Here is a 16996-nt window from a genome sequence, read left to right as displayed (position 1 = left end):
CTCAGGAGTTGGAGACCAACGTTGGCAACTTAACAAGACCCTGTCTCTACAAAAAAAAAAAAATTTATCTGGGTGTGGCAGTGAGTGCCTGTGGTCCCAGCTACTTGGGCCTGAGGCTGGAGGATTGTTTGGGCCTAGAAGTTGCAGTGAGCTATGATCATGCCACACTGTACTCCAGCCTGGACGACAGAGTGAAACCTTGCCTCTAAATAAAAGAAAATAGAGGCCGAGTGTGGTGGCTCATGCCTGTAATCCCAGCACTTTGGGAGGCCAAGGCGGGTGGATCACCTGAGGTCAGGAGTTCACGACCGGCCTGACCAACATGGTGAAACCCTGTCTCTACTAAAAATACAAAAAAGAAAGAAATACCCAGCCATGTTATTCATTCATTCAACAAATAATTATTAATTGCCTACTATGTGTCAAGCTGTACAACCAAACCTAAAAAGTTAGGTCAAGTGTTCTGTGGTTTGAAAGAAAGCTTTGGGCCGGGCGTGGTGGCTCACGCTTGTAATCCCAGCACTTTGGGAGGCCGAGGCGGGCGGATCACGCGGTCAGGAGATTGAGACTACGGTGAAACCCCGTCTTTACTAAAAAATACAAAAAATTAGCCGGGCGTGGTGGCGGGCGCCTGTAGTCCCAGCTACTCGGAGAGGCTGAGGCAGGAGAATGGCGTGAACCCGGGAGGCGGAGCTTGCAGTGAGCCAAGATTGCGCCACTGCACTCCAGCCTGGGCGGCAGAGCGAGACTCCGTCTCAAAAAAAAAGAAAGAAAGCTTTGTCTAACAGCAATATGCTGGGGGTTGTGGGTGGGAATGGAGTTGAGGGTAGCCTAGGAAGGGCTGTCAATCTCAAACCTGTGGGGCAGGTTAAAAACACAGTACTACTGATATAGACTTCTGGTGGGAATGAGGTGGAAACTTTATTTTTAAAAGCCCCTCTGTGAAGTGTGTTTTCAGCCAGAATTGTTACCCAAGAATGAACCACCAAGAATTAATGGACTTTTCCAGAGTAAAAGGGATGAAGAAATATGTCAGCAAGGGCCAAGAAAAAATGCATAAAGCATGACTTTGAATGGCTAGAATTGCATATGGAGATGATTTGGCATATCACTGATACCGATTTGAACAGCAGATCTTGAATTTCACACCAGGAGACAGGCAAATAAAGCTCTCAATTCTGCTTAATATGGAGATGAAGACTTAATTTAAATGTATCAACCCTTCAGAAATAGTAAGCAAGGAAAACAGGAAGGTCATATGCTTCAGAATAAAAACACTTGTTTCTGAATTTGGGAAATCAAAGATTCCAGTAGGTGGAGCATTTCTAAGTTAATAAATGAGAATAAAGCCAAGTGACTTAGGTAATGACCTAACCAAGGGCACTGAATGTCTTACTACTGGCTAAAACATTATGCCCATTTCCAAATTGCCAGGCTGGAGCTCTGGGAGAGTCTAATTTTGATGTATGTTGTTGATTATATTCTGCTTTTCCAAACTTTTTTCTTTTCAGTTCGAAACCCAGAAGGACAGATAAAGCTTTATTCCAAAGGAGCAGATACTATTCTGTTTGAAAAACTTCATCCTTCCAATGAAGTCCTTTTGTCTTTGACGTCAGACCACCTCAGTGTAAGTGCCTCCATCTTAAGGTTAGCACAATGGCCCTTTTGCCATCTCCTGTGGTTAGGTCTTGTTTACAAAAAAATAGCAGCTAAATGATTTGACTACTGAAATAGAAAGCATCTGGAGAATGGTTCCACAGGAAGCGGTGCCAATGATTGTCTGGGAATTGGCACAAGGACCACCCCACTTTCTGCCCTGTTGGAAGTCCAGTCAGTCTCACTACAGGTGGAGGAACACACAGCAACTGAGCAGTAGCCACAGAATGTGGGCGTCTGGGGAACCTGCTGTAACTCCCCTGCAGCTTCATGTTGCTCCTCTTGGAAGACTGGACCAGTTTTGGAAAGAGGAGCCAGAGAGCTCCTTTCCTTGGGTTCTGATGTATTTGGCACCAGTGGAATATCTTATGATTACCTCTAGGGAAAGTTTAGGGTTGTGTTTAGATTGTGAGAGGAAAATAGTCTGTGGTGCACACTTTCTCCTCTAAGGGTCTTTTTATTCAGGTCATAAATCATGAGTCCCTTGTGTGTCCTCAGACACCAAACTTGTATATTCTGAGACCAGCATAATTTCTTTCCAAAAGCTTTCTGAAAGAAGTAAGAGTGATTTTTGGCACTTTTTTGTTAAATGCCAAAAAGTAAGGGAATGTGAATTAATATGAGCATTACTTGTTTTAAACCTGAGATTCAAGTGTGTCTCAAATATTTGTCTATGGTTCCATTTAAGGGCATCTGGTCAAAACTGTCATTTTCTCATTGGTTTCTCTCCTTTAAGACATTATTGAGTATTCATGTTCTTTGTCAGACCCTATATTTAATGCAAAACATTCCCTGAATCTTTAAAAAGCAAATAAACAAATAAAATGAAAAAATCCTCTGCCTCACTTTAAATTTAAAAAATTATGGTTTAGTAATATTGGTTACAAACATAGCTATTGTTTTTGTCTTTCCAGTAGAGAATTCTTGATTTTCTTTTAATCTTTTCCAGGAGGCCAGCATGGTCTTTTAATTTTTTTTTAATGAACACAACACTGGAATCACAAGTATCTGACTTTTTGCCGTTACTCAAACACCAAGGCCCTGGGTTTTCATACATTCTCCTTTGATACTAAACTATAGGAAGCCTAATTTGGTCTTTTTACATTTCTCTGCAAAATAATTTTTTTTCAGGTAATATAAATTTAACTTGCACTTTGCTTCATTCACTTTATTCATTTTGACTTCTAGATTCTGAGGTCTTAAATGTTTATTTAATTACTGATTTCGAATTGTTTAATGATAGGAAAATACCTTAATAAAATGCTCATTTAGGATTGAACTTGTGTTTCATGTACTAATTAAATAATTTAAATCATCTGTTTCCTTTTGTAATGTCATCTTATTGTTCATTCACTGTTGTGCAGAACAGAGAGGAAGGCAGTGGTAATGCCCAGTGGGGTTGCAAGTTAAAGGCAAAAAAGTGTTTGTGTGAATTAAGAGGACAAAAGATCATTACAAGACAGTAACTAGATTTTCAGATCAGTAGGGGATCCAGTTGTGGTCTTGAAAGGCAGGGCTTGCAAAATGTGATTCCAGTATCTGAAGTGCTACCAACTGCCTACTAAATAAATTTGGATAATTTTTCTCAAGATCTGTCTGGGGTAAACCATCTCATTGCAGTATGCATTGACTTTTCTATTTACCTAATTACAGTATCTCACAGTTTAACCTATGCCTGATTATAAACCTCTATATGTACCATAAGCCAAAACACCACAGAGGAGACGTACTCAATGGCAATGCCGAAAGGAGCAGAAATGGCCATAAAAATGCTTTACTTGCAGTGTAGAGGCCCATAAAATGACCACTGGAAGCACAAGCGGAATGGGAGTTTTTGAGCATTTCCCCCAAAGCAATCTACATATGTTTCTAGTTACCATGGCTGTGTGAGACACTTAACAACTACCAGTCTCCTCTTTTTCTTTTCCCCTACTGTTAGGATAAAGCACCAAAGATGTTGTTTGAGATTGTCAGGATACAGGAAAAAGGAAGAGTATGGTTCCCCAATCAGTTTGACTAATTTAGTACTAGCTTCATAGAACATAGCTTCTAAAAAATAATACTTTTTTTGCACTAAGCTGACTTGATAATGGTATCTTTAAAATTCCAAACAATTTGTTATTATTAAGATAAAACTTTAATATAGCAAAAAATAAAAAGTTTCACAGAGAAGTCTAGAATGAAAAGTGAAGGTCAGCCTCCACATTTAGTCCTGCTTCCCAGAAGCAACCACTTATATTAGCTTTTCTTCCTTTCTCTCCCCTTTTGCCCTAGAGGTTATTGTTATAACCTTAAGTAATATGCTTAAACTTCTAATATCTGACTATTTAACATCTATTTATTCATTTATTATTTACTTTTAGCTTTTTATTATGAAAATTTTCAAGCATATACAAAAGTAGGATTCAATTTTAGGCATAGGCATATCACTAGGGGGAATGTGAGAAGACTTTGGTGTGATGTCATGTTGCAGTTCCTGGGGAGAGCCTCCTGCCTTTGATTTGAGGACTATGGCTTCTCCAAGGGTCCTTTCCTCTTCACTGAAAACTGAGGTCCATAAAACACACTGGGTCCCTCTCATGGCCAGAAATGCTTCCTTCCATCAAGGACAGATTGGAAACAAATATATGTTGCCATAAATGAATATCTCAAGTCATGGGTGTCATTGATCACCTCTCAACTAGGACACTTCAGCAGGCTTTTCAGCTGTGTTTAGGGGAAGGCTTGCTCCCCTGCATGTTTTAACCTCATAGAAATAAAATGGAAATGCACACATTATCTCCCATTTCTGAGGAGACTAAAAAGTTGAGAGGAAGGATAGCCAAGCAGTGCTCTTGGGACAAAATGAATTTGACTGAAAAATTTCTTACCAATTATTTTTGTTGTTGTTATTTCTGTGCTTATTATTTCTTTGACCGTTCATGAGTCTTTGTCATCTCTGGCAGGAATTTGCAGGGGAAGGCCTTCGGACCTTGGCCATCGCGTACAGAGACCTGGATGACAAGTACTTTAAAGAGTGGCATAAGATGCTTGAAGATGCGAATGCTGCCACAGAAGAGAGGGATGAACTAATAGCTGGGCTATATGAAGAAATTGAAAGAGATTTGATGGTATGAGTTTAGAAGCATGATGGTTTGTGTTTACAGGAAAGATAGTGTGTGTTTAGAGATTTAGCATAGGAATAAGCAATTGGCTAAATCATCTTGCACACGGCAGATGTTTCTCTTTCAATCACTGAATCATGCTTTATATGTTGGCTTTGAGTTTTCCACGTATGATCCTAGAGAGCCTAGAATTGTATTTCTATTAGCAGTAGCTTATGCAATTGGAAGCTTCCCAAGAGTAGAAGATAGTAGGCTCCCTATTCTTTGTCAACCTCTGATGTGTCCTTGATGTTATGGGATTTTTACTTTTCTCCTTGTTTTATGACTCACCTTTTTAGAGCAGAGAAATTTGCTGTGCAGAATGGGGCTACAGCTCTAAACCATTCTAGGCCATGAGATTCTGATGGTATCTGTGCTCTCCAGAGCATGGTCTATTCTAAAAACCACTCTTACCTGAAGCCCCAGTGGTCAGGAGTACCTCACCCACTGTGAGGTACTAGAGAGTATGCTTTGCTCAACTTTCGATGAAAAATCATGGCCGGGCGCGGTGGCTCACGCCTGTAATCCCAGCACTTTGGGAGGCCAAGGTGGGTGGATCACGAGGTCAGGAGATCGAGACCATCCTGGCTAACATGGTGAAACCCCGTCTCTACTAAAAATACAAAAAATTAGCCAGGCGCGGTGGCGGGCGCCTGTAGTCCCAGCTACTCGGGAGGCTGAGGCAGGAGAATGGTGTGAACCCGGGAGGCGGAGCTTGCAGTGAGCTGAGATTGCACCACTGCACTCCAGCCTGGGCAATAGAGCAAGACTCCGTCTCAAAAAAAAAAGAAAGAAAGGAAAAGGAAAAATCGTGCAGGAACTTTCACTTTAGTTTATGGCATCTGCTGGTTTGTTAATGTAGAAGAATGACTAGACCTTTTGTGATCAGCTTCCTGACTATGGGATGAAAGCTATTCTTTGGACTCTTCCACTGTTGATATAAGTGGGGAAGAAGCTGAGGAGTTCTTAAGTCCAAATGGCTTCTTACTTCTCACGCTAACATGTTATCTGAGCATATCAGCCCCTTCAAGTAAATAATAAGTCCCAAGATCTCTGCTGTTAAGTTGGCTTGATTTGGGAACTTCCTTTTGGAGTCCTTCCCAATCCACTTTCACACAAAATAGGATGCCTTTTATATCAATGTATCATGATTTCTGTCTTCAATTCATATTCTTTGGCCTCCAGAGTCTGTGAGTGAAATCCATAGATGTTATAGATATTGTTTGCATGCATTAACATAAGCTTTTCTCTCTTTTTCAATAAAGCTACTAGGTGCCACTGCTGTAGAAGATAAGTTACAGGAGGGTGTTATTGAAACAGTTACAAGTTTATCACTAGCCAATATTAAGATCTGGGTCCTAACAGGAGACAAACAAGGTAAATTGAAAATGGATGATGATGATATTTTGAAAATGGGGAGATGACTTATGTCACAAAATTTTAATTAACCAGAAAGGTTAATTAATTTAATATTCATCCAATCTTCCACATAGGAAAGACTTGAAATAGAGAAAAGAAAGTTAATGTATCGCAAGAATCTATTTTAAAACAAACCAAACTAACAAAATGCCTTCCATAGTATAAGCTGGGGTCAGTTAAGTTTCGGTCCAATTGTCTCTTGAATATAATCATTACACCTAGAGGCAACAATGGTATTAAAAATGTTTAACAATTGGTTTATATGAACACTGTCCCCAGTCAGGACAGATATTGGCACAGAACTAAAGCAGGATATTGGAGACCTTGGGTTACTCCTTTAGTTTCTTGATGGTGGGGAATTTGAAGGATCTTAGGGGAGGTGTCAGGGTGATGCGAACACTTTGAAGAAGCTCAGGGAAACAGCTGTTTATCAACTGTTTATAGAAATATTTTGGTAATTTAATAACTACTACAGCTGTAACGGTGCAACCTGGCTGAATTCCAGGACTATCTATACAAGGTACAGTGAGAATTCATTGACTTTCAGGCTTGACAATACGCCAAATCATTAGTGAGTCATCATGTTCTACTTCGTTTCCTATGAAAGAAAAGGGGACCAACATATTTTTGACCTACTGCTAGCAGTAATGGTTAAAACAAAAATGATTTTATGTTTGGCTATTTGTAAACTAAAAGTATTCCATTAACTGGCACACACCTATGTTAAAATTCTATCTACTTATTAGGTATCTTCTATAGCATTAGGGGATTTGCAGATGTGATACATCAGTTCTCTACATCTTTATCCAAATCATTAATCACAAAAAATAAACAGTAGAAAGTTGAGCACTCCGGTGTGTTACTAGATAGAAACTCTCTAGAGTTTGATTTTGGCCAGTTATAGCTGTTCTATTATTACTAATATCTATGAGTTTACTATTATTTAGCTTTAATTTCTGAGGTTTTTACAAGGTATATGCTGAGATTTTATCAATTACCTTCCTTAATTTAGGACAAAACTAATGATTCCACAGAATTAGCTAGAGTCTAATTATTGTATACAGTTAGAGACAATCAGATAACTCTATTAGATAGAAGGAGTTATCTGATTATCTTAGGTTCCATTTCTATAAAATTAGAGGAAGAATTAGCCAACACCATCTGATTCTCCAGTTCTTTAAGAGAACAGTGCTGGGTGGTTTTTGAGATGATAGTCAAATTCCAAATTTCCATATATTTAATGGGAAAAGGGCAATGTTGTGTGTGAGAGAACTATAAAAATTTCATAAGAGCATTTTTTTTGTCATTCAGCTGAACATTTTGTGAGTTTTTTCTTCAAATTGTCTTCCGTATCAGAATTAAATATTGGCTAAGTTTAGTAGTTTAGCTCTCCCAAGACAGTATTCGGACTTCTGGTCAAAGGTTTTATATTTGTACATATTATGTCACAAGATCTTATTTTCATGAGTGCGAATTTGGGAATGAAAAGGTTTTTCTGAAAACTAAATGAGAAGGCTGCACATTCGTTAGTGTTGCTACTTGTGTATGGGTTTAGCAAGTAGGGAATTTGATCCTGAAACCCAGGTCTTTGAATTTCCCTCTGCACTGCTTGTATTTTATCACCTGTTGTGCTGTCTCTGACATCAGCCCCCTGTAGGCTGTAGGAAAATACAGCTAAGCCCTCAAAACTTTCATTAAAAATGGACTTAGGTTATTAAGTAACATTTTAACTGAGTTGGGCTTTATTTTGTGTTAGAAACTGCCATCAACATCGGTTATGCCTGCAACATGCTGACTGATGACATGAATGATGTGTTTGTGATAGCAGGGAATAATGCTGTGGAAGTGAGAGAAGAACTCAGGTAGGTGTTGAAGGAAGGAGGAAAGGATGGAAGGACGAGAGGGAGGGAGGGAAAAAAGATCAGAGAGTTGAGAAAGTGAAAAGCTATGCTATAGTTTCCTGTGGTCTTAACTTAGTATAAAGTTCTTCGTGCATGTTTCCTAAACTTCCTTTCATTTTGGTGACAAACCAAGATGAAGTTGATATCAGTAATGAATTATTGTCTTCAGGCCTTCAACATTTCTCAACTATTTTTAGAAAAGAATTTCAAATCAGCTATGTTGAGTTGTCCTTTAAAATTGTGCTTTGGTTAGTACCTGCTAACTCTTGCATGGTGATGAGTGATCAGTATCATGAAATACTTGTTAAAAATACCAATTCCCTAGCTTCATTCTGACCTACAAATTAAGAATCTACAGGGAATGGGATATGGGACTTTGTATTTAATAAGCACCTAGATGAAGCTTATGATCAGATAAGTTTGGAAAACACAGCTGTAGTAGATGGCATATAAAGATGGAATAGAGTCTTTCAGCATTAAAGAAAGATATTTTGACGTAGTTACTATTGAACCCAGATATATACTGTTTTGTGAAATAAAATACTGTGAAATTTGTGTAACTACTGCACAGTACGAGAAAATACATAAGTGCTGAAATTGGAGGTAGCAGTGGACAGACATTAAAGTTTGAGAAATAATATTTCTTAAGATGTACCAATTTATTTCATTTCCTTATTTCTTGTTACTTTATTTGGAGAAGAACATTTAAAAATCTGCAAAAATATTTTCCTAGAACTTTAAAAATACTGTCTTATAACAATTTTTGCTTGCTTGCTGCTTGTAGTAGCTTCTCTAAGCTCAGCCCACTTAGAGACTGGCCAAGCAGAATGATGACACAGAGGCAAATTACTTATCGCTGGCTCCATTCTAGATGGGGAGCTAACCTTCCTTCCATATAATAGTAGAGCACTGTGGCTTCCCTAATATGTCTCTATCATTAAACTATTCTTCCTGAACTTTAAAAAAAGGAAGTCTTAAAAATCAGCACCACTAGTTGATGGTACTTGTACACGAATCTCCCAGCCTCTCGGTTTTACCTGCAGTTAAAAAAAAACAACCTGCTATATTGTGCTGGTTAGAAACTGTGACTAAACACTGCACATGTCTTTGCCAAATAAAAATTGAGAAATTTAATTAGCTACTACTAATATAATTTAAATATTATTATTGGTATAATTTTAATGATAGACCCCATAAAGTCAGTTGGGGAAATATTAGTAACTTATTTAATAATCAATTAAAATTTTAAAAGTAGATTCTTTACCTTTTGATTTTTGGATTATTTGACTTTTTAAATTGATATACAATATTTATACCTATTTTTGGGGCACATGTGATATTTTATTATATGGATAGAATGTATAATGTTCAAGTCAGTGTATTTAGGATATCCATCACTTTGAGTCTTTATCATTTCTTTATGTTGGGAAAGAAAGTCCTCTCTTCTGGCTAACTTGAAATATACAATACATGGTTGCTAACTATAGCCACCATACTCTGCTGTTGAACTTTATAATTTATTCCTTCCATCTAACTATACATTTGTACTAATTAACCAACCTCTCTTCATCCCCCCCTTCCACCCATACAACCTTCCTAGTGTCTGGTATCTATCATTCTGCTGTCTATGAGATCAACTTTTTTAGTTTTCACATAGGAGTGAGAACATGTGAAACTTGTCATTCTGTGCCTTATTTGACTTAACATGGAACCCCTGGTTCCATTCATGTTGCTTAAAATAGTAGGATTTCATTCTTTTTTGATGGTTGAATAGTATTCCACTGTATGTGTATACACCACATTTTCTTTATTGATTCATCCATTGATGGACACTTGGGTTGATTTCATATATTTGATATTATGAGTAGTGCTACAGTAAACATGGGGTGCAGATATCCCTTTGATATAGCAATTTCATTTCCTTTGAATAAATACCAGTAGTGGGATTGTTAGATCATATGGTAGTTCTATTTTTAGTTTTTGGAGAAATCTCCATAGTGTTTTCTCTAGTGGCTGTACTAATTTACATTCTCACCAACAAAGTGTAATAGCTCCCTTTACCAGCATCTGTTATTTATTTATTTATTTATTTATTTAATAGTAGCTATTCTAGATGAAATAAAATCACATCTTATTGTAGTTTTGATTTGCATGTCTCTGATAATTAATGATGTTGAGCATTTTTCATATATATGTTGGCTATTTGTGTGTCTTCTTTTGAGAAATGTCTGTTCATGTTCTTTGCTTTTTAATGGGATTGTTTTCTTACTGTTTTAATTGAGTTCCTTGTATATTCCAGATATTAATCTCTTGTTAGATGAATAGTTTGCAAATGCTTTCTTCCTTTCAACAGACTGTCTCTTCAGTCTGTTGATTGTTTCCTTTGCTGTGCAGAAGCGTTTTCATTTCATGTAGTCTCACTTGCCTATATTTTTGTTGCCTGTGCTTTTGAGGTCTTAGCTGTAAAATCATTGCCTAGAGACCAGTGTCTGGAAGTTGTTTTCCTATGTTATCTTCTAGTAGTTATATCATTTTGGGGATTATAGTTAAGTCTTTAATTCATATTGAATTAATTTTTGTATATGGTGAGAGTTAGGGGTCCAGTTTCATTCTTCTGCATATGGATATTCAGTTTTCCCATCACTACTTATTGAAGAAGATATTTGTTTTCTAGTGTGTGTACTTGGTGTCTTTGTCAAAAATCCATTGACTGCAAATGTTTGGATTTATTTCTGGGTTCCGTATTCTGTTCCATTGGCCTATGTGTCTGTTTTATACCAATACCATGCTGTTTTGGTTACTTTAGTCTTGTAATATATTTTGTAGTCAGGTAGTGTGATGCCTCCAGCTTTGTTCTTTTTGGTCAGGATTGCTTTGGCTATTTGGGCTCTTTTTTGGTTCCATATGAACGTTAGGATTTTTTTTTCCATTTCTGTGAAAAATAACATAGTATGATCATTTTGGCAATATTAATTCTTCCAATCCATGAGCATGGAATGTCTTTTCATTTGTTTGTGCCCTCTCCAATTTCTTTCACTGGTGTTTTGTAGTTTTCCTTGTGGAGGTTTTTCACCTCCTTGGTTAAATTTATCCTTAAGTATTTTATTTTTTTACAGCTATTGTAAATGGCATTGCTTTCTTAATTTCTTTCTCAGGTACTTCATTATTGGTGTATAGAAACACTACTGATTTTGTATCTTGATTTTGTATCCTGAAACTTTACTGAATTTGGTTATCAGTTCTGAGTTTTTGGTGGAATCATTTGAATTTTTTCTGAATGTAAGATCATGTTGCTTGCAAACAGGAACAATTTGACTTCTATTTTTCAATTTGGATGGCTTCTATTTTTTTCTCTGGCCTGATTGCTTTGACTAGGAATTTCAGTTATGTTGAATAGGAGTGGTAAAAGTGAGCGTCCTTGTCTTGTTCCAGTTCTTAGAAAAAAGGGTTTCAACTCTTCCTCATTCAGTATGATGTTAGCTGTGGGTGTCATATACGGATTGTATTATGTTGAGTTGCGTTCATCTACACCTAGTTTGCTGAGAGTTTTTATCATGAAGGGATGTTGAATTTTATCAAATGATTTTTCTGCATCGATTGAGATAACTATATGGTTTTTGTCATTCATTTTGTTGACGTGATGTATCATGTTTATTACGTATGTTGAACCATGCTTGCATTCCTGGGATAAATTTCACTTGATCATGGTATATTATATTTTTGATCTGTTGTAGGATTTTTTTTTTTTTTTTTGAGACAGCGTCTTGCTCTGTCACCTGGCTTTCACTGCAGTGGTGCAATCATAGCTCACTGCAGCCTCAACCTCTGGGGCTCAAGTGATCCTCCCACTTCAGCGTCCTGAGTAGTGAGGACTACAGGTGTAAGCCATCACCACACCTGACTAATTTTTATATTTTTTGTAGAGATGGAGTTTTGCCATGTTTCCTAGGCTGGTTTCATATTCCTGTGCTCAAATGATCTGCCTGCCTTGGCTTCCCACAGGAGGATCATTTGAGCCCAGGAGTTTGAGACTAGCCTGGGAAACATGGCAAAACAAGGCATGGAGCCACCACACCCAAGCCTCCTGTTGGACTTAGTTTGTTACTTTTTTGTTGAGAATATTTATGTCTATGTTCATCAGAGATATTGACATGTAGTTTTCTTTTTTTGTTGTGTTCTTGTCTGATTTTGGTGTGAGGGTAATGCTGGCCTTGTAGAACAAGTTAGCGAGAATTCCCTTCTCTTCAGTTTTTTGGTATACTTAAGGATAACTTATAGTAGTTCTTCTTTACATGTTTGGTAGAATCTGGTAGAGAAGTCATCCAGTTCTGGGTTTTTCTTTGTTGGGAGACTTTTTATTGCAGACTCAATCTCATTATTGGCTTTTGGTATGTTCAGATTTTCCGTTTCTTCCTGATTCAATCTTAGAAGGTTGCATGTGTCCAGAAATGTATCCATTTCCTCTAGGTTTTCCTGTTAGTTAGCATATAGTTGTTCTTAAAGTCTTGATCTTATGTATTTCTGTGGCATAAGTTGTACTGTCTTTGTTTTCATTCCTGATTTTGTTTATTTGGATCCTCTCTTTTTCTTGGTTAGTCTAGCTAAAAGTTTATTGACTTTGTTCATCTTTTCAAAAAAAAACAAGTTTTCATTTCATAAATCCTTTGTATTTTTTAGTCTATTTTATTTACATATGCTCTGATCTTTATTATCTTTTACCTTCTACTAATTTTGGGTTTTGTTTTTGCTTTTTGGGTTCTTTCAGTCATTTCATTATATTGCTTATTTAAAATCTTTTTACTTTTTTGATGTAGGCATTTATTGCTATAAACTTCTCTCTTAGCAGTGCTTTTGCTGTATTCCATAGGTTTTGGTATGTTTTGTTTCCATTTTCATATGTTTGAGGAAATCTTTTCATTTTCATCTTACTTTTTTCATTGGCCCAGTATTCATTCAGGAACATGTTTAATTTTCATGTAGTGTATTGTTTCTAAGTTCATCTTGGTATTGATTTCTACTTTCATTCCATTGTGGTCTGAGAAGATACTTGATATGACTTCAATTTTCAAAAATTTATTGAGACTGGTTTTGAGGCCTAACTTATGATCTATACTGGAGAATGTTCCATGTGCTGGTGAGAAGAATGTGTGTTCTGCAACTGTTGGATAAAATGTCCTGTGGATGTCTGTTCAGTTCATTTGATCTAAAGTCCAGTTTAAATCTAATGTTCTTCATTGATTATCTGTCTAAATGATTTATTTAATGCTGAGAGTGTACTGTTGAAGTCTCTCATTATTATTGTATTGGAGTCTACTTCTCCCTTTAGATCTAGTGATATTTGCTTTATATATCTGGGTACTTCAGTGTTGGGTGCATGTATATTTAGAATTGTAATATCCTCTTATTGTAATATCCTCTTACTGAACTGATCCCTTTATCATTATAAAATGATATTTTTGGCTTTTTTTACTATTTTTGGCTTAAAGTGTCTTGTATATGATATAAGTATAGCTACTCCTGTTTGCTTTTGGTTTCTGTTTGTGAGGAATATCTTTTCCTATACCTTTACTTTCAGTCTATAGGTGTCTTTACAGGTTAAGGAGTTTCTTGTAGGCAGCATATAGATCACATTTTTATAGATCCAGATCCAGGCCATCTGGATCACATTTTTAAAAACCCCATTCAGCCATTCTGTATTTTTCAAGTGGAAAATTTAATTCATTTCCATTGAAAGTTGCTATTGATATGTGAGGTTTTGTTCCTGTCACATTGTTAATTGTTTTCTGGATGTTGTATATATCTTCTGTTCCTTTATTTCTTTTTTATTATGTATTTTTGTGTCAGTAGTTTTCTTTAGTTGTAACTTTGAGTCCTTTCTCTTCCTCATTGGTGTGTTTGCTTTACCAGTCAGTTTTGCACTTTTATGTGTTGTTCTTAATAGTAGATATTGCCCTTTTGCTTCCAGGTTTAGGATTCCCTCAATTATTTTGTAGGGCTTTTCTAGTAGTGTTGAATTCCCTTATTTTTTGCTTGTCTGGGAAAGACTTTATTTCCCCAAAGAGGGTAATTTTATTTCTCCACAATAAAGTAACTTTATTTAGAAATAAATAAAGTTTTATTTAGAAATAAAATTTATTTAGAAATAAATTTATTTCTCCAAAAAGGATAACTTTGCTGGGTATAGTATTTCTTGACCTCCAGATACTGTCTTTCAGCACTTTGAATGTATTCTCTTCTGGCTTGTAAGGTTTTGACTGATAAGTCTGCGGTAAGTCTAATGGAGACTCCTTTATAGGTGACTAGATGCTTTTCTTTTGCTATTTTTAGAATTTTCTCATTGTCATTGACTTTAGACAGTTTGACTATAATGTATCACAGAGAAAACCTTTTTGCATTGTACCTGTTTGGGGATTGCTGGGCCTCTTGTATTTCAATGTCTAAATCTCTTGCTAGAGTTGGGAAGATTTTATCTATTATTTCATCTATAGGCTTTCGAATGCTTTTGTTCTCTCTTCATCTTTGGGAATGCTGATAGTTCAGATATGTGGTTGCTTTATGTTGTCTCACATGTCATGTAGGCTTTGTCTACTCTTGCTAATTCTTTTGTTTTACTTTTGTTTGGGTTATTTCAAGAGACCTGTCTTCTTCTGAAATTCTGTCTTCTGCTTGATCTAGTCTGTTGCTGAAACTCTCAAATATATTTTTTTATTTCATTCAATGAATTCTTCAGTTGGAGGATTTCTGTTTGGTTCTTTGTTATGATATCTACCTCTTTGGTAAATTTCTCAATCATATCCTGAATTGTTTTTTTTCATTTCTTTGTATTGTTTATCTTTGTTCTCTTGTATCTCACTAAACTTCTTTAATATCATTATTTTGAATTATTTTTATGGGAATTTCATAAATTTCCTATTCATTGGAATCTGTTACTGGAGAATTATGGTGTTCCTTTGGAGTTGTATTTCCCAGCTTTTTCACGTTTCTTGTGTCCTTACGTTGCTATCTACACATCTGGCGTAACAGTTGCTTCTTCCAATTTTGTGGATTTACTTTCATAGGAGAGGACTTCCTCAATATGTATCTTGGTATTGGTTGGGTAGGGTACTTTGGCTTTGATTCTGGATGTGTGCAGTAGTATAGTCTCCATATAATTTATTTGGCTTTCTTTTTTTTTTTTTTTTTGGTAAACAAAACCAGTGGTGTCTGTGACTTCCTCAGCGGCTTAGGGTGTGGTTGTTAATGGAGGCTGTAGTGAAGTTTTACTGGGCATGGGGACAGCAGGTGGCACAGTCCTTGGGCCCCAGTGGGAGCAGTAGTAGGCTGAGCCTGCCTGTCTTTGGGTCCAAGGGTAGCACATTTGGCACTGGTGTTAGTGTGTCCTGGTGGGCTGATTCTTGGGCCACCAGGAGGCTTGCTCAGGTGACAGCAGTAGAAGCAGTGGGCCGGACCTTGGGCCCCTGGGCTGCAGGCATGGCATAGGCAATGGCAGTAGCAGTGGTTGGACAACTCTCTGGCTCCCAAATAGCCTATGCTGGTGTTGGCAGTGGCTGTGACAGGCTGGTCAGGCCATTCCCCAGGTCCACGGGTGGTAAGTGCAGGTGGGTGCTAGCTGTGGTGGTAGTGGCAGGCTGGGTTAGCCTGTCTTCCAGTCTCTGGGAGGAGTGCTCATGATGGTGGATGGAGCCATGGCAGTGGATGGTGGATGGAGTAGGGTGATCCCCAGGCCCCTAGGTGGTATGCTCAAGTACTGGGGTGGGGGGTATGGAGGGCGGTCAAAGCCAGACTGGACAGACCTGTCTGTATGTTCCCCTTCTCCCCGCTGTCCAGTGGTATGTATGGGTGCTGGCTGTGGTGGGCAGGGACAGGCTTATCCCAAGATCTCTGGTGGAATGCTCAGGTGGGGGTGGCAGTAGCTGCACTGTGGCCATGCTGGCTGCTGGGGTGAGTGGGATTGCTTTTAGTAGTAGCAGCCTTAGGCAGGTGGCTGGGAAGTGTGTGCTTTGGCTGTAGGTGGCAGCTATTTGAGGGGTAGCCTATCCTTAGGGCATGTGGAAATGTGAGGAAGTCCTGTTGCTGGAAGGGCAGTGGGGTTGCTGTCAGCGTCTTGCACTTTGGCCATGGTCGCAGTGGTGGCCAGTGGTGGTAGCTGCAGGTGGGGAATGTCAGTGGAGCTCCAGGAATGTGGAAAGCCAGGTGCTGTTGGGCCCCCAGGCAGGGTGCAGTCTGGTGGGGCTGGGCTCTCAAAATGACACTTTGCTGTAGCTGCTTAGGACTTGGAGTGGTATGTGGGACCCAGTGTGAGCTCCCTCTCTGGGGCAATGGCACTGCCTTGTCTTCAGGCAGCTCCCTGTGTTAATTTCAGGGTCTGAGAGGGTTGAGAGGCTCTCCCATGGCTAGGAGTGGAGTATGTGGTGAGATTGTGGACCACTGGGCATCCCTCACTTATACTTTCCCTACACAGGAGAGCCTTTCTGGGCTCCCAGCCAGGCAGGATGCCTTGTTCCCTCTCCTTCTTTTAGGTGTTTCCTGTCACTTCTCTCTTGAATTCCAATGTTCTCTCTTAGATGACGTATTTGAAGTATGATTATCTACTCTCTATCTTGGTGCTTCTTTGTGGAGGAGGCAACTGCCAGATGCCTTTAGTCGTACATCTTGAAGGACCACTCTCATTCAGAACTTGACGCTTGCTGAAGGAAGATAGATGCAAACAGATCTAGATTTTAATAAGCCTATTGCTAAATGTTTTGAGACAGTGCCTGGAAGAGTATTGTAGGCAGTACACATGTATTACCTCATTTTGTTCTTAAGAAACTCAATTGTAGGCATTACTATTTTCCCTGTTGGACATATTAGGAAGTTGAAGTATATAGAGGGTAA

The 16996-nt window shown here is 38.1% G+C and overlaps 1 protein-coding gene across 1 annotated transcript in view; it reads left to right on the top strand.

The window, feature by feature from the left end:
* Window positions 1-16996, top strand: part of ATP8B4 (ATPase phospholipid transporting 8B4 (putative)) — a 261101-nt gene that overhangs the window by 192459 nt on the left and 51646 nt on the right. The window contains exons 17-20 of the mRNA XM_032174818.2: window positions 1512-1627; window positions 4602-4766; window positions 6065-6176; window positions 7975-8080. Of these exons, the coding sequence (XP_032030709.1) occupies window positions 1512-1627; window positions 4602-4766; window positions 6065-6176; window positions 7975-8080 (499 nt within the window). The remainder of the gene's footprint in view (window positions 1-1511; window positions 1628-4601; window positions 4767-6064; window positions 6177-7974; window positions 8081-16996) is intronic.

Source organism: Hylobates moloch, unplaced genomic scaffold, assembly GCF_009828535.3.
Source record: "Hylobates moloch isolate HMO894 unplaced genomic scaffold, HMol_V3 SCAFFOLD_14, whole genome shotgun sequence".
Classification (NCBI taxonomy): Eukaryota; Metazoa; Chordata; class Mammalia; order Primates; family Hylobatidae; genus Hylobates; species Hylobates moloch.
The sequence above is the reverse complement of the archived record's forward strand: the minus strand, read 5'-3'. Positions and strand labels throughout refer to the sequence as shown.